Consider the following 26129-nt stretch of genomic DNA (forward strand, 5'->3'; position numbering starts at 1 on the left):
TTTTCATAGAAATATAATACTTCAGAACAATACATTCAACTTTTTTTGTCTCTTTTTCTGTTTGTGAACGCGAAACATTGCTGAGAATTATGGATAAAAGTTAAAACTATCCTATCTTCATTTATATCTTTATATCTTTTTGCAGGTTTTTCTAATTAATTATGCTTTCTCCCAAATGATTTATCATTGCAAACAAATTATCTTTGGAATCATCGGCAGACTTTCATTAAAAATACTAGTATTACAATAATTATCCTTTAATATACTTAATGTGCTTATGCTTGATCAAACTAATATTTGTGATGTTGCTTTGCAAAATTAACAGTCAGTGGACATATTTATCTTCAATGTAGTTTATAGGACTTTGTAATTAATTTAATTTTAATTTTAACCATGTAGCCTATTATAGGCTATTATAGGACTATGCATTCCTCTAATATTGATGTGTTTTTGCAGTGATATTTCCACAATAGCCATCATGGCCAGTGTCTAATAATGGGTGGAAACGGCAGCAGTGGTTACTGCTGACCTCCTGATCAATAATTCAGTCTCTCCGGCAGGAGCTCATCAATAATAGATGACAGGTTGAGTATTAGAGGCGGAACGTTTCAGGACAGTTGTGACGCTGCGGCTCCGGATTGGTCAGACGCGCTGTCAGTCATCCCCGGCCTCTAAAGCCCCGCCCACCTGTCATTCATTAACGTCAACGTTTTTTGGCTCTGCGTAAAGATGGCAGAGTTACAGAAAGACCGGAAATGTAGTTTTCTTTCAAAATAAAATCGTTGAGCCAAAAGCTCTTACACTACAAGTGATGAAGACTACAAGTGTGAAAATAAAAAAAAAATGTTTTTTGCATGTTAGTGCCCTAGATAATAAGGTGTACTGTCCTAGGCCTCTAACAATTTATCATTATTTATGATTATTTATTTTATTTTATTTATTTATCTATTTTATTTTATTTTATTTTTTTATTTTGTTTTACTATGATTATTTTTATTTTATTTGTATATTAGTGTGTATTTATTTATTTATTTATATTTATTGTTGTACACCTTTTTCTTTTTTTTTTAATCCCCTCAGGGTATTGTCATGGGTGGGGATGGGGGGTGGGTGGGATATCTATCAGCCCAAACATGTTTGTGCAGTGGATTGTCAGAGTTGTATTAACAAAATTCAGAAATAAACTCTGTTTAAAAAAAAAAAAAAAAAACAATAGTCGGCTTGTAAATTTGTAAAACTTGTTATTTGGCTTGTAAACATAGGCTAAATATAAATGAGAGAGCAGAGGAGACACGCTGCAGAGCGTATTAAATACATGACAAATCTCCCTTTAAGGTACATTTTGAACAGATAAAAAATGTGCGTTTGATTTGTGATTAAACATGGACAATCATGCGATTAATCGCGATTAAATATTTTGTATTTATTGACAGCCTAGTATAATTTTAAAGGAACCCTTTTTAATTTTTTATATTTTTGATGCAATGACCCAAAAAAATTAGGAATATTCTTAGCAAAAATTACTCCAATATGTAATGACATAAGGCAAGCCTATGTTACAACCTCACACTGAAACAAGGAGCGAATAGCTCTGTTATTATTCTTTTAGGATGATGGGAGGGTGAAAAAAACCAATAAACTGTAAGGACCTTTACCTTTATTTATTTTGAGCTATTAAATTTGCACAGTTCGTTTATAGACGACTTTTATTCTGTAATTCCTCGCCGGATGTTGTGTTGCACACCTGCTTTGACTTGACTGTGGTGTTTCTGCGGGTGCAGAGCTGGACGCGGTGGATAGCAGCAGCTGGATAGAAACCTTTAAAGGTGAGATTTCTGTTTTTATTCATCTATTGCATAGACAATGCATGTTATGTTTAAATGTACTGTATTCACCATTTGCTGGTTATTTGCTGCTTCTGTTTGAATATCAACGAAAGGATATCAGATTAAGAACATATAGGACATATAGGCTGTTTTCATTGTGAAACCCTTAAAAGCCTCATAGATGCATAAAAGGCAGATGTGTTGGTGTGATGTGAGAGGATGGATGTGAATGCTGCTGCTGGTTTAGTGGATCTCTGGTCTGACTCTGGGCCTGTCCTGCAGGGAAAAAGGCGTTTCACACCGTCCGATGGTCTAAATCAGGATAAATAGGTCTAAATGGGTCTGAGGCAGAGACAATAGAATATAAAACACCTCAAATAGAGCAAACTAGGCCAAAGTAATCATATGTGATTTTTTTGACACGCATACGTACAATTATCAGTCATTTTCTAATCATATTTTAAGGATTATTATAATGAAATTATCTATAAGGTCACCACTGAGAACCAAAGACTCATATCAGTCCGAATATGTGGAGGATTATAGTAATATTATTGCAGTTTAATACATGAAATGTTGAGCCATATGGACTGTTGTGTTCCTGTGTGGTAGGGTGAAACATTTGGTCCTGAACCAATCAGATCTCGGTCAGTGCCTTCATATGACTTGTATGGGTGTGCTTATTCTGCAAACAGCACATTTCACTATACAGGAAGGAATGGAAGAATAAAACTAAATAATATCATAATAAAATAAAATAGAAACTGGCAAAAAATGTACCCCTATATTTAAAATTAAATTGTTAATATTGGGAGTGCCCAATATGTACATCCTAGGGTGAATTAGCCTAATGTGGGACATTTTTTGCATTTCATATTTCTGGAATATATTGTGATATAAAGCCAATACATTAAATCCAAACCCAGTACCACTCTGAAATTCCCAGGATGAAATGGTAGACATATCAGGACTCTAATGCCAAGTTTTCTCAAACAAATCTTGATTTGCTAATGTGGGACAGTAATGTCCGAAATGTGTGACACTAAAAAGTCTGTTAAAAGGCCTAAAAATCACCTTAATTAATGTAGAAAACACTCAAGGCTAAATGTGAAATCATTAATTTTACCACTTACAATTATTATTGCTCTTACAATAAACCTTTGCTTATATGGAGAATCGAACAACATCAAACAAACAATAAGCCTATAAATAATAATAGATAAATAAAGAATAATTAATAAAGACTATAATAGTTTTGAAGCATTTAGGCATATTAGAAAGACGTTAAATATCAATAGTTTTATTGACTTTTATCTGTTTGAGGAAGACCCACCAAAGCTTCGATGTCCCACATTAGGCAGCGTCCCACTTTCCTGCAACTCCGTTATACTGCATATATACAAGAGGAACATGTACAATATATAAATGCTCCCAGTTTCTTAAATGTAGGCTGCATGAATGGATGCAGCATGTACAGAAACATTTGTTTTTGAGTCTATAGATGAAAGCCTCTGTGTGTGTGTGTGTGTGTGTGTGTGTGTGTGTGTGTGTGTGTGTGTGTGTGTGGACAGAGACAGACAGCGGATGTACTGGCTTTCATCCACCATACTGTTTTCAAAGCTTTACAGTATTAAAAGCTGTTTAATAATATAATTGTTGATTCAGTCTTGTCAGTAAAATTAATCAATATAATTGTACAATACAGAGAGCTATGTAGTCTGTACGTCTGGGACTCTCCATGGAAGTAATTTTTCATTTTACCTGCATGGATTGCAAAGTTTCACATCATGAAAGAGTCTGCGTGTGACCCGGCAGTCTGCAGGTCGCATCTGATCGTCACTTCCTCTGCTGACAGTAAAGTTACCGGCAGTGAGACTTGGAGGCAAGAGTGACGCACCTGCTGTTTCTCATCCATGTTGCCTGTGACAAACACTGCTACAGTACCAACCGGGATCAGATTCAGACGTTGGGTCGATATCTTTTATTACATTTCAGATATCAGTCGAGTTGTTTCTAAATTAAGACATTTTATAGCTTAAAGAACTGCTGCCACTGAAATTTCTTTTTTTAAGTGAGTCTTTTATTGTCCGATTACCTAAAGTTGCCTCAGAGGCTTTTACACACATAAGAAAAACGTAAAATCTCTGAAAGGGAAACGTGGAACTGCCGTTGGTTTTAGAGCGTAAAAATTATGAAATATAAGCACAACATATTAGCTATCAGCAGTGTTTAGTCTAAAACTATATTAATAATGGGAACTGTTTTTTAAAACGCTAAATCAAAGCATACTGTATATTAATAATTGTCATTACCAGTGGAAAGTAACAAAAAAACAAAGCCTTAAAGGTACAGTGTGTAGGATTTGGTGGCATCTAGCGGTGTGGTTGCAGAAGCAACCAACTGAGTATCCCTCCGCTAATCCCCCCTTTCCAAGACTGTGGTAGCGTGAGCCAGCGAGTGCAAATCATGGTAACGCTGTTCGCCTCGCTCAGAGGCCATCCATACCATAATAACACGACTTTAGGCAGGCTGTTCTCATACATCGCTCGTAACTATACCTACGAAAAAGTCATGATGGGTGGGTCAAAAAACACTTGAATTTCGCTCAGGATGACCAGAAGTCATCGTTGATTTATTTGTCACCTAACTTCCATATCTAAGTTACGCCACTGCTGGTGTTATTTTAATCCAAACCGCGATCTTTTCCTAAACCTAACCAAGTAGTTTTATTTTGAAAAGACTGGAGCGGAAATTGACATGTGCAGGACTTTTGTTGCTGGACTTTTTGTAAGAAATCATACGAACCATTGTAAGAGCATGTGTTGCTTTAGGAGCAACAGAAGTCAGACAGCGGCTGGCGGTGGCACGGTTTTACACTCTGCGGTTCACGTTATCTCAGTTTCACAAGCGTGTCGGAGAACTACGGTGGTTTTCAGGTAACGTAATGAAAGTATCTCTCTAGAGCCAGTATTTGGTTTGTACATTCTGGGCTACTGTAGAAACATGGCGGAGCTACATGGTGGACTACAAACTAACGAAAACACAACGATTCTTAGTTTCAGGTGATTATACACTAATGAAAACACAGTTATTAATATTATATCACATTTCTGCTAATAGAAATGCTACACAGTTTTCCTTTAATACATACATAGGGAAGAAAGAAAAACTTCAACAAGCTTTATATTTTTGATCAATATCTTTTTGAAAATTAAAAAAATAGACACATAGGTGTGTAAAAGAGGGAAGAAATATGTCAAATAAAAGGCAAATATTTATGAAGTAAGTATAAACCAGTTTATAAACAGATGCAAGGCGGTTTTTAATCCAAAACGTCCTGGATTCACCTGCAGACTCCAAAAATATCTCCCACGTCCTGGCTGCTCCCCCTCTCTGCTCTCTGTTTGCTGTGGAGAAGAAAAAGAAAGAAGAAGAAGAGATGCTATTTTTAGCTTGCCTCCTCTCTTCTGCATCCCCACGCTTCCTAGAAAAGGGGTCACGTGATCGGAGGAAAAGGGGAAAAATGCCGTCTCAGGCAACCTGGGAGCAGGACAGCAGCTGCATAAAACCACTGCATCTTATTAGTTATTGTTTCACAGACACACACGACGGCTTGGTGATGTGGTGATAAATGATAAATCAGTTGGATGTGGTAACCCTTAGTTTATTTTAAAGATTTTTATAAATTAATTTTACCATTTTGTGTTTCAGTGGTCCACTTTGTAGTGTCCCAGTTTTCCTCCCTGATGAGAAAACATGTCTGAATATTTTTTTTTTAGCATTTTAGCATTTTAGCATTGATACTTGACATTTATTTAGAAAGAGAACAACACAGCAGGCAGTGAGGAAAGATGCAAACACCAGCAGTGTTTGGGATGGAAAGAGTTTTACTACAACATCCCCACATATTTTGTCAGATATTTTGAGTTTGAATCGTGCTTGATTAAATAGACGTTATCGGCCACTATAAGCACCATAGATGTGGGTCATTAGGGGCCTACTACGTCCAATAGTAGGTTTTATCATCTATTCACATGGCAGATCACCGTAAGAAGGAATAAACACGACAGGGACCTCTAGCGACCGTAGTAATTATGAACAGAGCAGAAGCAGAAGTCAGGCGCTGTAGTAAAGACAGTGTGAAACTCCATATGGGGTGGAGGCAGTTTACAACGTGTTGCTTTTAAGTTTCACTTTCACTTTTACAACGTAGTAGGCGTAGTATAGGCCCGTGATGACCCACATCTATGCTGCTTATAGCGACCGATAACGCACATTTAATGGCCTGATAACAGTCGAATCAGGAGCCTAGTTGTGGTCCTGGTTGTGATTCTTGGTGTGAAAACATCATTTTCGTGTTACATTTTACATCTGTGAAAACATTTTCTACCCTCTCAGTCTGTTCAAAGTTGGAGTTTTTCTTCCTAACGGTGAATTGACACAAGAGTTTGCAGCCTATCTGCAGTGGTGGAAGAAGTATTTAATCATTTATTTAAGTCTAAGTAGCAAAGTTAAAGTAGTAAATACCACGCTATAAAAATAAAATAAATCATAATACTTCAGTAAAAGTACAATATGCACATAAAAGTGGAAGTACGCTTTATGCTGAATGGCAAATAAAACAGTGTTATATCATATTATTGGATTGTTATTTTGTGTATTCATATTAGGACTGTTTGTTTTAAGGCCACTAATCTTTTAACGCATTAAGGCAATCAGTCTTTCTGAGGTTGTAGCGGGCTCAGTTTTAGAGCTAGAGTGAAGATACTGGCATCATATGAATCTAGAAAACCTCAGGAATATATTGGTACCAAACACGTCATACTAGCTTGTCGCTCGTCGCAAAGGAGGTTAAATAACGCTCCAAACTCACGCTAAATTTTGGCGAGGAAAAACTAGCATTGCCATTTTCAAAGGGGTCATCAGTTTTATGGGGTTGGTTGGTGGAAAGTACCATGAATTGTGCTTTTGATTGTAAATACAAAATAGATGTTGTAAAGAAGTTTCTGATTATCCCCATCTCAGAAAATGTGAAACTCCAATATGTTTTTTGGTCTCTGAGTGTTTTCATTAACTCGTGCAGGTGAAGACACCTTCGTCGGTCGTCTCAGCAGGTTCCTCAGTAACTGTCTTTATTGGATGATCTGGGATCAGCTGAGGATCAGCTGTGAATCTGCAGGAAGCCAGCCACCTCTGATTAAATGAGCCTGACTAGCAGCACTTAGCTGTGGATCAATCCAGCTCCTGGAGGACGTCAATCTCCTTTAGGTGACAGGTTTAGAAGCAAGCTTGATGATGTCATCGTCCAGCACAGAAACTCAAGTCATGACTGAATTAGGATTAAAGAAAAACAGTTAACACTTGGTTAGAGAGGATGGCTCGAAGGTGTAACTACTGATAATGTGCTCTTGAGCAAAGCAAATCTCCACAGTGTTGTCATAATTTCAGGGCTTTCTATCGTTATATGTAAAATAGCTTTTTAAAAAGAAATCTTTAAAGGTTCTCTATACGATATCCAGAACATTAATATAGCATCAAACAACTATGTAAAGATATATAGGAGTAATGTCTACCTGAGCAGAGAATGAAGTCACTCTCCATCAGTGTGTGTTGTAGTACGAGCTTCTCCTCGCTTTGTTGACATCGCCGGGCTCGCATGCTTTTAGTGCATGTGAGCGTGCCCCATTGGTTAGCTCTGTCAGCACTGCTGCTGTTGTTTTCACTGTTAACACTGTTAGCTTTGAGCCGCTGGCTCAGTCGTCGCCATGTTAAGAGCTGTGTGGAGGCAATAGAAACGCAGAAATAGCACTGTTGCCTCACAGCAAGAGGGTCACAGGTTCAAACCCGGTTTGGGGCCCTGAGCCAGTGGCTCGTGGAGTTTGCATGTTCTTAGCGTGGGTTTTCTCCGGCTTCCTCCCGCAGTCCAAAGACATACAGGTTAGGTTGATTGTTGACTCTAAATTGCCCGTGAATGTGAGCGTGAATGGTTGTCTGTCTCAATGTGTCAGCCCTGTGATAGTCTGGTGACCCCGCCTTCGCCCGATGTCAGCTGGGATCGGCTCCAGCCCTGCCGTGACCCTGAATAGGATAAGCGGTTACAGATAATGGATGGATGGAAATCAGATAATTTTTTTCTTTGAAAATACTCAAACCGATTAATCGATTATCAAAATAGTTGGCAATTAATACAATGGTTGACAACTAATCAATTAATCGTTGCAGCTTTATTCTGTTTTATATCATTGCAAACTTAATATCTTTGGGTTTTGGACTGTTGGTCAGACTAAACAAGACATCTGAAGACGTCACCCCATTTTTCAGGCAAAACGATTCATAGATGAATCGATGATGAAATACATTGTTAGTTGCAGCCCTTGAAACAGGGCTTCGTAGCTCCAAGTGTCCCATAAATGTTATGTATAGTCCATACAGCTCACCATTTCTCTAAATCATAAGTCGTAACAAGCCCCTGTGTTACGGCAGCCCTCACGGTCCAGCACACCGGACTTGTAGCTTTGTTCACAGGCGGTTTACTATCGAGGCCAAATGGAAGCAGCAGCAACGTCCTGCAGGCTGAAAGACATTTGCATAATGAGAATTCGTTAATTACTTTGAGATTAAGCGCAGAGGCCTGCAGTCTGTAAGCTTCTGTATCAAATTAGTGTTTAGTGAAGGTTGAGCCAACTCTCTTCTCCACAGCTAATCTCGGAGACGTAGAGGAAAGGCTGCGGTAATCTCAACACATCGTCACATAACAGCAGACACTCAACAGCCAACAAAAGTCTCTGATAGTGTTTGACAAGATCCAGACTTCACACTTTGGCTGCTAATTGTTAACCTCCTCTAATCGCAACTATTAATAACTGTCACATGCTTTATTTTAGATATTTAAACCAGCGCTTTAGTCCAGAACAAGCTGGATAAATCCCTGTTTTAGGTACCCAGCATTTTTAAGAAAACATTAGGAAAGAGGCAGAGGGTCATATCACGCTGCAGCACCTCGATAGACGCAGCAAATATTCATTAAGTGGTGAATAATAATCTGAGGGAAATATGTTTTGTATAGAGAAAAGTGAGGAAAGAAGAGAGAATGGTTTGAAGGGCAGCGGTGGAAAACTTTTGGAGGACAGCAAGCAAAGATAATCAAAAAGTTTACTGACTGTAAGACCTTGGCTTGAATGTCTATTTCTGAGTGAGCTTATTGCCTGATGTGCTATAACTGCAACACCGCTGACTCAGCTAAAAAAAAAAAATCGTCGTTGAAAAGCACACGGGCTGAAATATCTGCCAAGCTGAGTAGACACTTTGGTGCAACCGTAACACGAGCAGATACATTTTTAATAAGGCAGGCCTAAGACGAAACCGAACACCAAAGCCCGACTGTGATCAAGTGTGATCTCACTTCCAGCAGGTTTTTTTAGCCGGAGCCAGAGAAAAAGTCACATTTTTAGATACAATTTGTTTTGGTTCACGGTGACAAATAGTCTTCTGAGGTATTTTAGTCCAACGTTAACATTCTGTAATTTTTGGTATATTTTTGTGAAATGTTTGCGTGTATTTAAAATCTTGCCGTGTGGCATTTTGATCAGATGTGTTGATAAGTGTGTTTCTATCCACCTGTTTTATGTGCTTTTTCAATTTGTGCATTATAAAACCTGAGAAGAAATGTAAAAAAGAGTTCAAATTTAGCAAAATCGATTTACACTTGGCCGAGGAGAAAAAGTTGATGTATCGATAAAAACAAAATGCAACAAAGTGCAAACTGCAACCTTCCCCAGATTAAACAAATGAAACAAACATAAATGCCATATTTCCATTTGTCAGGTAAACGGGGAGTGGGATGCAGTTGCGGACCAGGGGAATCTTAGAGTTAGCCCCAGAAGGGTAACCACATAAATTGCAAGCGACTGAAGGGGAGAGGGGAAACAGAAAGGCTCCCTACCTTCTCTAAGATATTTAGATTAGTGGTCTCAGATAGTAAACTAAAACATCAATGGCGAGCAGCTGACTAGAGGATAAACTCTCTGGGAAAGTCAACTAATGAAAAAGACACAGGCAGCAGGTCAAGACTGAGAAGCCAGGCCACACAGACCTAACCCACAATAAAGCTGGGGACACACCAACCCGGCATCAGAGAAAAAGCGGCGAAGAAGGGCGGCTGCTGCGTGGCCTCACGTAGCCTTTGTTTTGGCCGACAAGTTGCACTCGAACACACCGCAAAGACGACAGCCAACGGCCAGTTAGCACGGACGCTCTGCTCCGGCGTGAGATGAAATAACTCTCCAGAACAGCAGGTAGCGGTAGTCTGTATTTGTCATTCAAAAAGGGAAACCGGAAAACCGAGGACGGTGGATATACAAGCCGTTGTTATGATACGTACATGAAACAAAGCGGCGTTTGCCGACCATTTTCATACCACTCTCACTCACCACTTAGCTTCATTCCAGATGACCATGTCACTGTGAAAATATAGATGATCAGATGAGATGAAGATGAAAAATGAGAAGAGCCTTCTGTGTTTTTCCTGTTTACTTTAGTCGTTGGCTTGCTTTCTTCACGTACATTTCTCTTTTTGTGCACTGATTCGTTAAAGCTGAACAGCCAATCAGAGTGATTTCTCTGCCCAACGGGCTCCAATGCCGATTCAAAATGCTAGACTAGACTAGACTAGAGCCGGCGGTGCGGGACACAATGAAAAAAACTGTCAGACGGCCGACCGTCGGCTTGGTGTGTCAGGGCCTTACAACTAAGCTCGAAGAGCAAACAGAAAACGGTGAGCAAATCATGCAGATAGGTTCATGTGATAACTTGTGCCGATACACAGCTGGAACAAGCAACAGAATGAAGCTGTCACAATGAGACAGTGAGTCAGCATCTGAACACTGGGAACCAGGTGTAGATACAGGCTTCACACACCTGATCCTCATCGGGGGTATAATTAGGCTCCACAGCTGCCCCTCCTCAGAGATGATTAACCCCACCAGATCGCTGAGTGGCTACTGCCCCCCATCTGAATTTCTGTCAACTCCAATTGAATTTTTGAATCAGGTCTTTGATAGATAAGGAAAATAATCTCTTTAGTGAATGGAAATGTATGGCATTATCACATTCAGTCTCTAATACTTACAGGTTTCAGAGTTACACATTGTAATCCTCTATAACAAGCTAACCAGGGCATGTAAACAATGTTTATCTAGGTCTCTTTTAGCTCAGGGCCAGTCTTCCAACTGTCCATATAGAAAGTAAAGGTCACAGAAATACTATATAGCATACACACCTCATATACACATGATTATAAATACCTGCGCACATGACTGTGACGTAGCTAATCTCAAAAATCAACTCCAGTTCTTGTCTCTGTTTTTCCTTTTTATGTTCAGACCAGTTAAACACATAAATAGCTAAATATGAACATTAGATCACATTTCTTCAAAACATGCCTGCTAAGAGAATCCAAAGACTCACACTAGACTGCACAATGCCGTGACATTAGTTCGTATCTGTGTCGTCCTTTGAGCGCTGTTGGATCAATGAATTGTGGGATGGCAGTATCTCCCGTGGGCCAGTTGATTCAGAGAGGATCTTTGCTTGTCAACATACTGTATACGTCTCCTTCAACCTCTTTGTTTGTTCTCATTTCCCGTGGTGGCTGTGGATTACGCTCTCCCCCTCAGTGAGTCACACTGCAGTTCACTCCACTGCAGCGCACCACATTTCACATTTTCATTCGACTTGATTGGATGCTACTCGAGTTCAGCCGGGTTAAAACGCTGAGTCACAGCTGATTTGAAGTTGTTTACGTCTACCTCTGATGAACAGTGTAGGAACTGTTAAATTAATATTTAAATAGAAATGAAGGCTGCCTAAAAATACAAATGCAGCGTGCTGAAAGAGAAACAAACAATGAAAACATCATCAAACTGTCCTAATACTTTCTGATTGTGTGTTATGCTGAGACACACTGCACATCATTTCAAGCCTTTTTGGGTTTATTCTATATGACGTGCATCAGGCCAGAAGGTTTTTCAAATTACACTGAGGTACAAATGTTCAACTTAAGAATACATAACCCATTCGCCCAAAAAGGCATATGAATGCCACGATAATGCACAAGGCATTTAGCGTGCAATGAGAACGCCTTTCTTGCTTTTGGTGTGTCATTTGTACGCCATGTAGTCTGTACTGACTGTAATGTAAAGGCATCCATGTAAATCAGAGCTAGGGATGTAGAATAAGTGAGAAAGACTGCTTATGGTGGGCGGGAGAGGAGGTGGATGGTCCAACAAACACAAGACTTTTAACCTGGAGACCTGTGTTTTGTTCTGTAAGTTACAATAGTGACGTTTGTCACATTTTTTGGTGAAGTTTGTGACGTGTATTTCGTACTTATGTTAAGTAGTTTAAGTACATATTTTACTCAGTTTATGTACATATTTTAAGCCCAACCATGACATTTTTCCTAAAACTAAGTGGTTTTGTTGCCTAAACCTAACTGTGGATGTTACTGTGGTTTTGTTGCGTGGCGTACAAATGACATACGAAAAGCTTAATATGCGTCCTCATGACACACGGAACGTCCTTGTCGTGCTATTTATACACCTTCCCGTGAGACAGGGTTGGAATAAAACATTTTCTTCTCACAGTCAATCCCCGCCAGTAACTTGGGTTGTTTTATATATAAAATATATAATAAATAAATATATAAATATACTGATTTGTTTGCAGACAACACAAAAGCTAAACTTTTTTTTCACTGATAAATTACTACATTTATTGATTAAATTCAAGCATAATCCCGTATGACAACTTCCCTTTTGAGTTCCAACTCTCCCAAGACTGAGTAGGTTTCAATTGAGCAATTATGTTCAGAAATTCAGTCAATATTTGAACTTGATTTTTATAACTAAGCAGAGTATTTAAAGACCTAATGTAGTTTAACTTGACTATTACTATTTTAGAATTGTATTAATCATTGCAAATAATTGATTAAAGTTGATTTCATGCCCATGCACATTTACTCTGAAGGGGTGTTTTATTTTCCAGATGTCATCTTTATGTATTCTGGATTAAAACTCATATCAGAACTTGTCGTCAACCAAATAGAAAGTGACAACTGTGCTGCTGCGCTGTCAGATGTTCTCCAAAAATCGTAAATTAGACCAGAAATGATCAAAATAATGTTTGTGTTATTTCTGGTTTCATTATTCTGTTACACTTCATCTTCCTGTTTGAACCCCACTTCCAGTGATGTTGCGTGTAGCAGGTTTGGTGATGCTTTAACTTACATCTCTAACCACCTCTTCAGCCTCTTTGCATAATAAGAAAACATCAATGTGTTGAGGAAGGGTCGATGCTTCTTCATTATTTAACGAGCATCTCTGTGTTCCTTTGTGTAAACCGAGAGGCCGGAGCTCTGATGAGGGTGCAGTTGTTTTGTTTGTGCTTTATTCCCTGAGAGTTCTCGTGTTCCACTGCAGCCGAGTGGAGATAACGGTCTAAATATAGAGCAGCGACTCGGAGGCCTGTGGGCTCCAGTCATTGTGCTCTCAAGAGTCCAAGAGGTTTCCTGAATCCTTTTAGCCCCTTGTGGCCCTGAACTCTTGTAGCCCACTGGTAGCAAGCGTGGTGACATACCAGCAAATGTTGTCAGTCATGTAGCTGACATTTTTTTACCATTATTACTGTAACTTGCTGACATTCACACCCACTTCACGCCAGGATTGTCCAGCTTTGTTGCATGTCATACCCTTCCACTCTAGAGTGATATTTCTACCCTCTCTACTTTGTCAAATAAAGGTGAAAATGCCCAAAAAAAATCTTTAATTGTGAACGTTACATAAATTGTACATACAAGGATAAAAGAACAACATCTGTACATGTTTGCCTACATGCAGCCTGGAGAAGCATGTTTACGCAACAAGCCAGTTCAGGGCTTGGGACATTAATGTATCTGCGTCACATTCAGACAGTTATGGTGAATCTTGAATCTCTGGACGGCACGGTGGTGCAGTGGTTAGCACTGTCGCCTCAAAGCAAGAGGGTTGCAGGTTCAAATCTGGCTTGGGGCCCTTCTGCGTGGGTTTACTCTGGGTTCTCCAGCTTCCTCCCACGGACCAAAGACATGCAGCTTAGCTTAATTGTTGACTCTAAATTGCCCGTATGTGTGAATGGTTGTCTGTCTCTATGTGATAGTCTTGCGACCTGTCCAGGGTGTACCCCGCCTTCGCTCAATGTCAGCTGGGATCGCCTGCAGCCCCACCACAACCCTGAATGGGATAAGCGGTTACAGATGATGGATGGATGATATTTTCTTCATCTTGGCTAGCCCAGATTTCAAGATGACTTAAATACCTGCCATAGTAGATTGTGAGCGGGCAGGCCACTGTCATATAATCACTTGTTAGTGGTGTCATCGTTGGTGTAGATGTCGGGCTACTTCTTTCCTCGACTGTAACTTGAGCTGTAAGCATGACCTGAGTTGACCCTAAAATGATCCTCTTATGACAGTAGTTGATGGTATGGTCACAGAGCTGTTGATGTTAAAACACAAGTCCAGCTGGTGATTATCAAACTCCAGACTGACTTCGACTTGCAGCTGCTTGTGCAGTGAGTTATTCCTCACACATCCCCGACTGATTGTGACTGATTGAGCCATTTGCCTCCAACCTTTTTGCCAAATTGAGAAAACTCAGATGGGCTTTCTGTTTTCCCCTGACATCGCAATGTGCTGCTTTGATTAATTACCATGACGCAAATGTCCAATGTTTAAGCCTGACTAGTTAATCACTATAATCTGTTACGCCGAGTCTAACAGATGCTGGCAGAATCTCATCTTTTGTAAATGTACGACCTTTTCCATATGGAAAATCACCTCTGCTGGTTTTTAAGGGTTTCTTGGGTTTCATTTGATTAAAGTGTGTTTTTTGCTCTTGACTTTAAAGGAGACGGTCATTAATTCAGAATGGGCAGAAACCCTATTATCTGTTCACGCCTACATCAGCAGGTGCAGATGAAGGATTGTGGTACTCTACTGCGTATGTCCGCCCCCAGTTTGTGGTCCATTCCCCATCACTAAGGAATATAAACTAATCCATACCGTATCTGCATCTAAATCAGCAAGAGTCCTGTATCATCCTGCCGATTACTTCCTCAATTAGCTGTTTTGTTTATAAAATGTTATGAAAAACATTCTTTATAATTTCCCACAGGTACTCTATATGATATCCAGAGCATTAATATAACAGCAAACAACTATTTGCTATGTAAAGATAAAGAGGAGTAATGTCTACCTGAGCAGAGAATGAAGTCACTCTCCCTCTATGTGTGTTGTAATCTGAGCTTCTCCGTGCTTTGTTGACATCGCCAGGCTGGCCGTGCATCCTTTTTGTGCATGTGAGCATGCACAAACTGGCTAGCTCACGGCCGCCGCTCTAAACTGAACACCCACCCTCCGGTTCCCCGTCAGGTTGACATTGTTGGCTCTGTCAGCACTTTCGCCGTTGTTTTCACTGTTAGCGCTGTTAGCACCGTTAGTTGTGAGCCGCGGCTCGCCGTCGCCATGTTGAGAGCTGTTGAGAGGCAATAAAAATGCTCCCAATCTCGCGTTTAACACCTTTAACCAATGATCAAACTTGTTGACTAATCAACTAATTGTTGCACCTCTGCTCTGCATTTTTTCATTATCTGCATCATAGATGTAGTTTTCCCTTAAGCTTCATTAGATGAGCTAACTTGCCTTGGCATTCTTGCCTTTCTAGTGACATATTTTTGAATGCTTTTATTGAGTTACATTTTTATCTAAATCTACTGAATATTTATATACGTTTTTTCCTTCAAATGTCCCTGCAATACCTCAGATACCAAGACTGTTATAGGAGTCAATTATGCAATTATGCACTACTTTTAAACAACATTACACAAAAGAATGTTTAAGAACGTCTTGTTGGCACATTTTAATATGGCAGCACTATGGGAAATCCTTTAATGTTGTGTAATTGAAATAAATGTGATGGACTCACCATTGGCTCAATAGGATGGATTACATGAAAGTCATTTTTTTGGCTTTCTCAGCAGATAACTCAGCAGTAAGATCTATGTAATTCATCTATGGCTATGACTGCCACATGCAGAGGTCGTTTGATTAAAGTTTTGTGTTTCTCCTTCCTCTCTGTCCACAGATGGCCTCAGCAACAGCGACCTACGGGCAGAAGGAGTCTTCGGACCAAAACTTTGACTACATGTTCAAGATCCTCATCATCGGCAACAGCAGTGTGGGCAAAACCTCCTTCTTGTTCCGCTACGCCGACGACTCCTTCACGCCGGCCTTTGTCAGCACGGTGGGCATCGACTTCAAGGTGAAGACCATCTACAGGAATGACAAGAGGATCAAACTACAGATCTGGGTAAGACATCTAGACATGTGTCGAGTTTCCTGAAAGGGGAGTAAGTTTAACTAAGATCTATAATTTAAATGTACGTCAATTTGGGGCTGAAGTTGAATGATTTTCTTCAGTGTCACAAGCTTGTTGACCAAACTGTCTTCACTTTCCCCCATTAAACCATCACCTGCAGCTGGTCAACAGTGTCCCATGACTAACTGAAAGTTTTTGCTGTGCTTCCACCATGTTCACAGTGCATTTGTCTTTTCTTTCCTCCGTGTATTTCTAAGATGAATCAGTTTGAGGATAGATTTGCTGAAGTTGTCAGAGGTTTTCTACGCTGTTATGGCTGCACAGGCAGAGCCTATACAAACACAAAGTGACTTGTTAAGTCCCCGGGCATCAGTACGCTACAACCGAAGTGCATGTTGGATGGTTGAACATCTGAAACCCCGCCTCCTTCACACCTTTACACAACTATATCTGTCTATAAACACTTTTGCATTTGGTGGTCGGACGACATGTTGTACAACTTTGTTTTGAGCGTAGCGGCACCAGCTCTACATCTGAAGGCTGTTTCAAAAAGCAGGACTAGAAGGTGAGCTAGACACCTGTGAGGTAGATGATGCTTTATCCTCGTGCTACTCACTTGAAACAAAACCTGAATGTTAGCTATGTTTTCTTTTGATAATACAGCAAATAACATTTCACAAGATATTTACAACATGTTCAACGGAGCAGCTGTGAAACCCTGTCCTGTGGTGCAGTTGTATTATGCTCGTCCAGCTGACCGTTGGATGAGAGGAATATGAGTAGGGGTGGGGAACAAATTGATACAGCATAGTATCGCAATATTTTGTGTGGCAATATTGTATAGATACACGGACGTCAAGTATCGATCTTTTATTAAACTATTAACCTCTTAACAATCCAACGGCGGCCATGGCCACTATTCTGTCTTTCAGAGGTTGTAGCGGGCTCAGTCTTAAAGCTAAACTAGAAAATCTAGGGAATCAATTGGTACCAACCATGTCAAGTTAGCTTGTTAGGAAGAACATTAAATAATGCTCCAAAGTTGCGCTACATTTTGGTGAGGAAAACCTGGCATGGCCATTTTCAAAGGGGTCCCGTGACTTCTGACCTCAAGATGTGTGAATGAAAACTCTGAGATGAACAGAGAGAAAACTGCATCTTTTTAGATAAAACAGATGTTGACAAACTGCATAATTTACAGTTGAGAAAAAGTAATAAATCGCAATATATCTTATCGTAATACAAATCTCAAAATGTTCAAAATCGCAATAAGATTATCGGGACTTAAGTATTGTGATTATATCGTATCGTGGGGCCTCTGGTGATTCACACCCCGATAGAATATAGTAAAATTCAATAGAAGTAGTGACCAAAACACATCTAGTGACATTGATGTGGAGGAACAAACAGGGCGGTGTTTGTTGCATCAGAAATGTGTTGTCTCCTGAGGGCTCAGCAGTAAACACAATCTAGAGCAGCATAAAGACCGGCTCCCTGAGGAACCACTAGATCATAACAGCATCTCCACCTTTACTACACGTTCTGCAGCAGACAGAGCTGTGATGGAGAGCAGAACAGTGCGTTTGTGTGTGTGTGTGTGTGTGTGTGTGTAGAGCTGTCTCTGTTGTCAGCCTTTGCCAGGTCTTGCCTCTGGTAAGGGAGACACCATCGGCCAATCAGAGCACGAGAGAAGGATGACTGGGTGCTGCTCTCCCCTCCCCCACTACTACACATCTCATCCATGTAGATATCCCCCTCCCTTCCCTACACACACACACACACACACACACACACACACAATCCCCGACCCCCATCTCTCAGCAGCTCTCTCAGTTGAGTAAAGATGAAAATGGTTTGAGCTCAAAAGTCAACATACTGTATATAGATTTATTATACAGTGTGCAGTTAATCCCATTTCTATAGATTTATGCAGACGTGTGATGTGTACTTACACAGCACGTCATATTATCTCACTTGAAAGAGTGGTGTTTTCTGTTTTTTTAATTAACTCAGTGTGGACTTGTGACGGTGCAGGAAGCAGAACAGGCAGGAAGAACCCAAATGCGGAGACGGGCAGATCCAACGCAGATATTTTAATAGAACAAAAGTCTCCAGATACAAAAGGCAGGCAGGTACAGCTGGTAGATACAGGCAAACAAAACTTCCTACAACGTAAGACGAACCCTTAAAGAACAAAGGAACAGAGGTGGTATGAATAGTGACTGATTAACTGGGGAATTGAGAATAGATGAGCAGGAGGTGAGGCGAGTGTACGACTAATGAGGGACAGGTGAACCTGATCAGGACAGGGCACATAGACGCAGTTTGAACTTTAAGGTTTTGGGTTCACAAAAAAAATCTAGAGGGAATGCAATGTGTAGCTACAACAAAGAGAGGACTAGGGATGCGTGTAGCCTCATGGTGAAGACAAAGATGAGTACTCCAATGTGTTCGTTATGTAACACCACTCAGTGCTACCTACACTGACATTGTAGGTAAATAGAGCTGCTGCTCTCATCATGAGCAGCCTGCAGCACGCTGAGTGGATGAGCAGGACATCAACTGTAGCCGCAGAACATTACAACCAACAGTATGGAAACGTCAGAGCTACAGCGCTCTAAAAATAGACGTCATATAATATTCTTGTGACCTCAGAATGACTGAGTGAATATACGTCAATGAGTCCCAAGAAATTAACATAAAAGCTAAGAAGTGCATCTGTGTATGTTTTGTTTTTGTGTGTATTTGTGCACACATCTATAGACTCTGTTTGCCAGAGACTGTACAGTTCATGTTACTGTATGTGTGTGTTGTTTAGATGCTCCAATGTAAAGGTAATCCCCTAGTTTGATAACAGATATAAGCTGTATATGTGTCTATAATATTAATAATAGGAAACACAGCAATGCTTTAGCATTCATAAGCAGTAAACAAACATGTAATAAATGGTTTATAACACATTATAATGTAGTTGAAAGCAGTGTGTAAATCCTCATGAATGTCAATGTACACCAAAAAGCCGCCTACTTACAGTAGAGGCAGTGATTGAAGCTGGTTACTTTGCAGTACACGTCAGCCTCAGTGTTTTGCTCTGCTGATCTCCACACTGACAGCAGAGTGATGCTGTTGGACCAGAAGCTGCTCGGTTGGGTATCTGAAACATGCTGGGCTTTAATTCCCTGAGCATTCATTAGGACTTAACACTGACATTCAATCTCACCTGGGGTTGTGGCCAAGCAGAGAGAGAGCGAGGGAGGATGCAGGATCACTGTCTGGCAAAGCTCGCAAGGACAATAAAGAAAAAAGGAGGAGTTGATGAAGATTTTAAAAACCATGAGAGGCCTTTTAATAAGCTGGCTGTACTGGGGCCAGTGGGCGAAATCCAGGTCTGAGAAGTGAAGCCAATGCTGAAGTGTCTTAAACTTGCATTCTTTCTAACAGCCAGCAGGGGGCGACTCCTCTGGTTGCAAAAATAAGTCTGATTGCATAGAAGTCTATGAGAAAATGACCCTACTTCTCACCTGATTTATTACCTCAGTAAACATTGTAAACATGAGTTTATGGTCTCAATCGCTAGTTTCAAGTCTTCTTCAATGCAGCATGATGTTCATGTTCAAAAACTAACTGCTGCTGTTTTTTGTTTTTTTTCCCAGGACACGGCGGGTCAGGAGCGTTACCGCACCATCACCACGGCCTACTACCGAGGAGCCATGGGCTTCATCCTCATGTACGACATCACTAACGAGGAGTCCTTCAACGCCGTCCAGGACTGGTACGTGATTGTCACATGAATAGAGTGTAAACTGACACCTCGGAGCTTCACCTGTGAGACGGAGAGCTGTGTGGAGGATGGATCAAGTGGTATCTAGATAAGTAGTCTGGAAATAGATGTAGAGATTGATCAACAGAGCTCATGATCCGGTTCAGGTTTCTGTTTGTATTATTTTTGTCTCCAGTCGGGACTTTGGCTCTGTGTGTAATTTCATTTGTCCTTAAAGTAAAAGTCTTTTGAAGCTTATCCTGATTTCATTTTGACCTACTCTACTATGTCAAAGTCTGGCTTTTATTTTCACTGCTTCTTCGTCCTTTTACTGTAGATAGCTCTTGCTTTCCATCTACAGTCCACTTACAGTCTAAGAGTCTAAAATAGCATTTTCACCAATGAGATCTGGTGCTATGGCTGATCAGGACTCCTGGCCAGTAAACACACACTGTGCCAAAATAACGACAATAGGGTAAAAGTTGCTTGCTACTGACTTCTGATTTTAGATGTGAAATAAAAGTTAAATTTTTCAGGATGTTACACACTGAGAGAAAACATGTGAGAGGAATAACTCAGTCACTGAGTTTCGTCTCTGACTGCTGGGTGTGTTGGTTCCCAGGTCGACTCAGATTAAGACGTACTCGTGGGATAACGCCCAGGTGCTGCTGGTAGGAAACAAGTGCGACATGGACGACGAGAGAGTGGTGGGCGGAGATAGAGGCCGGCAGCTGTCTGAACACCTCGGTGAGTTCACACAAATGCACACTTCATATCTATGACTCATTGTTAGGTACACTGACCTGAAGCAAACCAATGCACAGGCAGAAAGTCATTACATTACATTACATTACATTACATTCATTACAGCTTCAGTTGGTTGCAGTCTGCAACCTCACCGCTTCATAACGCCAGATCCTACACACTGCTCCTTTAAGATTAACATTTTTGGAACCATGAATTAAAAAAATCCACCTAATAGCTATCAAGATATTTCACTGTGTACTGACCTAGAGAACAATCTGCTACCGTGTGCACCGATGACCACGTCCTCATTCAACCTCTCTGACCCGCTCCAACACCCTGTTTCCTCTCCAGGTTTCGAGTTCTTCGAGGCCAGCGCCAAGGACAACATCAACGTGAAGCAGACCTTCGAGCGCCTGGTCGACATCATCTGTGAAAAGATGTCCGAGAGCCTGGACGCCGGAGATCCCGCCGTCACAGGGGCCAAACAGGGGCCACAGCTGACAGAGCAGCCTGCTCCTCCTCACCAGGACTGTGCATGTTAAAGCTGACTACTCCAACCCCCCAAAACCCTTTTTTCTCCCTCCTCCTCCTTGTCCTCCTTCAGCTGGACCCCGGGGGCTTCGGTTCAAATACTCCCATCACCCTTTTCACTCACTTTCCTGCTTCTTTCTGTAACGATCATTGGATGAGGGGCACAAGAACCAGGTTGAAAAGTGTCTGAAATGCTCTGAGATGCTAGTGGACCAGTAATAGACGTCTGGTTCCTCAGGTGTTGGTCTAATGCCAAGCTCAATCAAAGCAGAGTGTTTCAGACTCTTTGCAAACCAGGTTCTTTGCAACCATCTTCTGTTGTCTCCCTGTTCCTCAGTGTGGTTTTTACAAGAAGGATTTGACGGCGTCCGTCCTCAGAGTGCCATTTAAATCCTTCCGATGTTTACAGTACTTTGTTTCATGTCAGTCAAATGTCTTGGAAAGACGTCAGCCTCGGATAGTGTGGGAGGGATGATCCAGCTGAAATCTGCTCCGTACTGATGTGTGACGTTTCTTTTTAGATTCTGGATGCACACAGAATCAAACATCCATGGATCTGTGTTTCATTTGTTGTCTCACCTGGTATCTAAACATGGATACTGCAGGTATTAGCATTTCATTGTTCATCTGAGCCTTTTCTTTTGGCCTTTTTTTTATGTTTTTGTATTCTGGTACCCCGTTTATTCTTTCAACACCGGGTGGGGAAAACATGAACAAGATAGAGTAAAAAATAGCAAAAAATGAAGAGACACATTTTATTTAATTATATTTATTTCAAATGTACATATAAATGTTGTGCAATATATATAATATCTACAGGTATGCATTTCTTGAAATGAATTTAAAAGGTATGAAGTTCTATGAGGATAGTATCAAATATAAGAGGTCTATGTTGTTGGGTTTGTTTGGATGATGTGTGGAATTGTTTGCACCCTCGGCAGCTCCTCCGCGAGTCGTTTCATTTCCCTGTCGGTTTGGTCTCACGCTGCCCTCCAGAGACGTCCGAAATTCAAACTTCCTGCTTAGATAAAATACAGTTTGAGTCTGAATTACAAGTCAGAGAATATACCAATGTGTTTGTCATCCTCCAAATCCACTCAGGGTGATTTCCTGCACTGCTGCCAACAAAGTGAAGTATTTTCTAATTTTAGAAGAAGGCACTTGCGGGAGAAACTTGTGCTGCATCATAAATGTTGTTTTAAGCCAAACAACGACTGTAGCAAAGCTGACATCAAGAGATTTTCAAAATAAAATAAAGATATGAGCTTGCAGAAGGCTCGAATCTTTATTTTATTTTACTCCTGATGAGCAATAACATTGTGATTGAGTGCGATGCTTTTGTCCCAACAGCCTCATGATGTTATTGCTCCTGCTGTCTTTAACAGAAAATTTACAAATTTAAGGATATCTGAAAAGCTTTTTGTGCAACAGTTGTGCTTGCTAACAATGCTACATATTGATATTACAGTATTTTACACCGGGCAGAGATAATCCTGCAGGTGATGCTAAGCATTAAGGTTCATGTCCCTGGGTAGTCACAGCTACTTTATCAAATATCAAAATTTACTGTACCATTAATCATTCAAATATTCACCATTCCCTAAAACATGATGGAATGGGTTTGGAGGATGCAAAAAATTGTGTTTTGTTAGATCATTTTGATGGTATTTTGCCTTTATCTGATAGTTTGACCCTATAGGGAGTGAAAGAAAACATCAGGAGAGAATAGGATGACATGTGACATACAGCCAACGCTCAGAGAGTTCATGTTTCCTTGCTTATTGACAAACAGCCCAACAGTAAGCAACTTCTTCAGAATCAGTATTACAGTCTGTTTGTCTGTTTGTGTGTAATGTTATCTCTAATGCTCAGTCTTCAGGTGAAGTACGGACAGCACTGTTTAACAAGCACCGAACAGCTGGAGGCTGAAATGTTCACAGACCAGGTTGCTGCTGAATTTCAATGCAGGAATTAAATGTTTTGTTTCTGAGGTTTTCTTGGTTACAACACTGCGTAACCACGCTACACTTCTACCAACCGCTGTCTTTGAGTTTTCATAGCATCACTCACTCTGGGCGTGCATTATCCCCCCTACACCAAACACTCAGAACGTGTTTGTTTACTGGTTTTAATACAGTTTCCACCGTTAGAACTGGTTTGCTGGGTATTCCTTCTTTTCACTTCACCAAAGATTGCTGTAGAAGCAGCTCACTGTTTTTGCTGTAGGATGCCAGATTGAGCAGCAAGTTTAAAACTGTAATAGAACAAGTGCTGTTTGGTGGGCTGAAGTGAATTTTATGAATGTTATGCTGGTGGGCGATGCTGTCAGAAGTGTTTAAATGCTCCAGTAAAAACAAAGATAAAGTGGATGGATTGTGAGGGCAAAGCACTATAAGAATGTGATTAAAGTAAATCAGATCCAGAAAAGCATTTATTTTGAGAGTAATTGTTGCATTAACTCAGATGTAGCAGACAAACCTGAAATCACAGATGAGCCATGGACTATTTGAGAAAATGAGGCCCTAGTCAAAGTATTGATTATTATAAGAAAGGGAGCTATGATCACGACAAACCTGGGAGACGATTTTGATCCTGCGTATATTTTACTTCTTACTGGTTGTGACTGTTTCTTTTCCGGTAAAATCCAAACTTTTAAAGTGTTCTCCTTTCTAATATGTCTTCCTCTCTATATAAACCAGATCTGTAAATACTGTATCTTTGAGTCATATGTGTGGATTGTGTTGTATCGACTCAGGCTTGCAACAAAGAAAAAAAAAAAGAGGAGGAAAAAAAAGACAGTAAAAAATAAACCCAAAAGAGCCATGTTGTACTGTATCTGCATTCATTACTAGGCCTGCTTGTGAATGAATGTGTCACTCTGTTACAAAAGCAATACACACTGCAGTATCTACACAAAAAAGAAATGCCATCAAGTTTGGTAGAAGTTGCCGACTTTAGATCTTCTACTAGCACGCAGGAACATGTACTTGATTTGGTCTCGTATCACTGCCTCCTCACATCCTCCTCCGTTTGGGCCATTAAGGTGAGAGAATATGCTGTGGATGTTTTTATCTGTACTTTGTGGTAAAACAATAAAAAGTTACTAACAATCAGTTGATTCTTGTTTTTGAAGATTTTGTACCTTTGGGGGTGAGATGGGTATGCTGTTACCTGTTTCTTCTAGTTAAATTCTTAATGAGCTGATATTAGAGATACATACTAACTGGAAGAAGAAAAAAACAGACAGTAAATAATCAAATGTCTTGATGTCATGAAAGCTCAGAGTCATCTGGGTGACTTGTTCCTAAAGTGGGGGTCACCACTAGGGGTCGCCGAAGCTTCACGGGGGGGTCACGAGTCCTTCTTGATTTTAAGGGGTGTAAGACAACTTTTATCTGCCAAACAGCCTCGTTCTGCATTAGAAAAGTATGCAGTTAAAACAACCAACAGAACAATGGACAAGCGTCAGGGAGAAGAAAACACTGCATTTATTAAATATGTATGACTGTTAAAAATAAAATACATACATATGTATGACAGGAAAACATAAATAATCCACTCAAAATTCATCCAAATTTCTCGTCATTCCTACACAAATTTATTGCGTTCACTATTCGGGTTAATTGTAAAGTTCCAGTTCTTCTGCATTGTTCTTGTTACGCATTGAATATAATATGAAATATCCATAAAATATGTCACTTCGTCAGGGGTTGTCAGTTTATGATAGAAAAGGTTGGGAACTACTGATCTAGGTTTAGCAGTAAATGATCATGTTGATTGCAAGTGTTTGGATGCTACTTGTCTCAACCGCCTCAAGATGTCCCTGTTTCACTTTTTGCTGGCAGACGATGTAGAAATATATTGTGCAGCAAGAAGTAGCTCTTCAGATTGTTGCTTATAGGAAAAACGTACACAGATTTGTACTCTGTAAGTGTACAAAATATTTGTACCCGGTGCTCCTGACATCAAATAGACTAACCAGGTGAATTCACATGAAATCTATGATCCAAAGTGGCTCGTTTGTTACATTTTCCCAACAAACAACAATATCAGCAAAGGATATCAGGATATATGATATCATGAGTGACAGGGCAGGCATAAAGGGATACACGTGGTAGTGGGCTGTTAGTTTCTGATATTGTTGTTAGTTATGCTAAGTTTTGCCAAACTCCCATCTATTCCTGCCTCGGAGTGACTGGCGGCATGCTACCTTCCTACCGTGACCGCTTGAACATGCCCAAAGCAACATCTCTGTTTCTACATTTTAACTCAGCTGAAACATTAAATGTTTTTTTATCCCTCCATCACATGGCTTTTGAAATTATACACAGTTTTTGTTTGTGAGGGAGGCCTCCATTAGGGCTCTGTATAATGTATAGTTTTCCAATGATTTTATTCTTCTAACAATGAAAAATATACATTTAGACTCATCATCATTGGACACTAAAAATAAAAAAAAGGTATGAACTACATAGAGTAATATATATATTTAAAATAATATGTACATATAATAAGAGATATCAACTGTAAATTGAAAAATAAAGTATTCAAAAAAAGGGAGGAGGAAAAAATGGTAGTAGTAGTAGTAATAATAATAATAGTAATAATAAAAATAGTAATAATTAACAATTATAGAATATAAATTATAATATGTTTTATTTAAAATAAATAATAATAATAATAAGAAAATAAATAAAATTAAATTCCCACACTTGATATAAATTGACTCACAAAAACCATATCTTATATTAATCGAAAATAGCTTTATGAAAATTACATTTTGTTGTTTTTCTAATTGTTTTTTAAACTATAGTCAAACAAGAGCTTCCTGCTCATCATAGTTGGACGACACTG

At 40.0% G+C, this 26129-nt stretch overlaps 1 protein-coding gene and 1 long non-coding RNA gene across 2 annotated transcripts; one reads left to right on the top strand and one right to left on the bottom strand.

Moving 5' to 3' along the window:
* The first annotated feature begins 1730 nt into the window (after nucleotides 1–1730).
* rab3ab (RAB3A, member RAS oncogene family, b) lies at nucleotides 1731–24388 on the top strand. The gene is made up of 5 exons (XM_074634727.1): nucleotides 1731–1826; nucleotides 16004–16228; nucleotides 19891–20009; nucleotides 20620–20744; nucleotides 21096–24388. The coding sequence occupies exons 2-5, from the start codon at nucleotides 16004–16006 to the stop codon at nucleotides 21284–21286; spliced, it is 660 nt and encodes a 219-aa protein (XP_074490828.1). The 5' UTR covers nucleotides 1731–1826; the 3' UTR covers nucleotides 21287–24388.
* On the bottom strand, nucleotides 5545–10745 carry LOC141767434 (uncharacterized). The gene is made up of 4 exons (XR_012593842.1): nucleotides 10256–10745; nucleotides 8264–8399; nucleotides 7400–7904; nucleotides 5545–7155 (listed from the first exon to the last, which is right to left on the bottom strand). It is a non-coding gene; the product is annotated as an uncharacterized LOC141767434 (long non-coding RNA).
* Nucleotides 24389–26129: the final 1741 nt, after the last annotated feature.

This window comes from Sebastes fasciatus, chromosome 5 (assembly GCF_043250625.1).
Source record: "Sebastes fasciatus isolate fSebFas1 chromosome 5, fSebFas1.pri, whole genome shotgun sequence".
NCBI lineage: Eukaryota > Metazoa > Chordata > Actinopteri > Perciformes > Sebastidae > Sebastes > Sebastes fasciatus.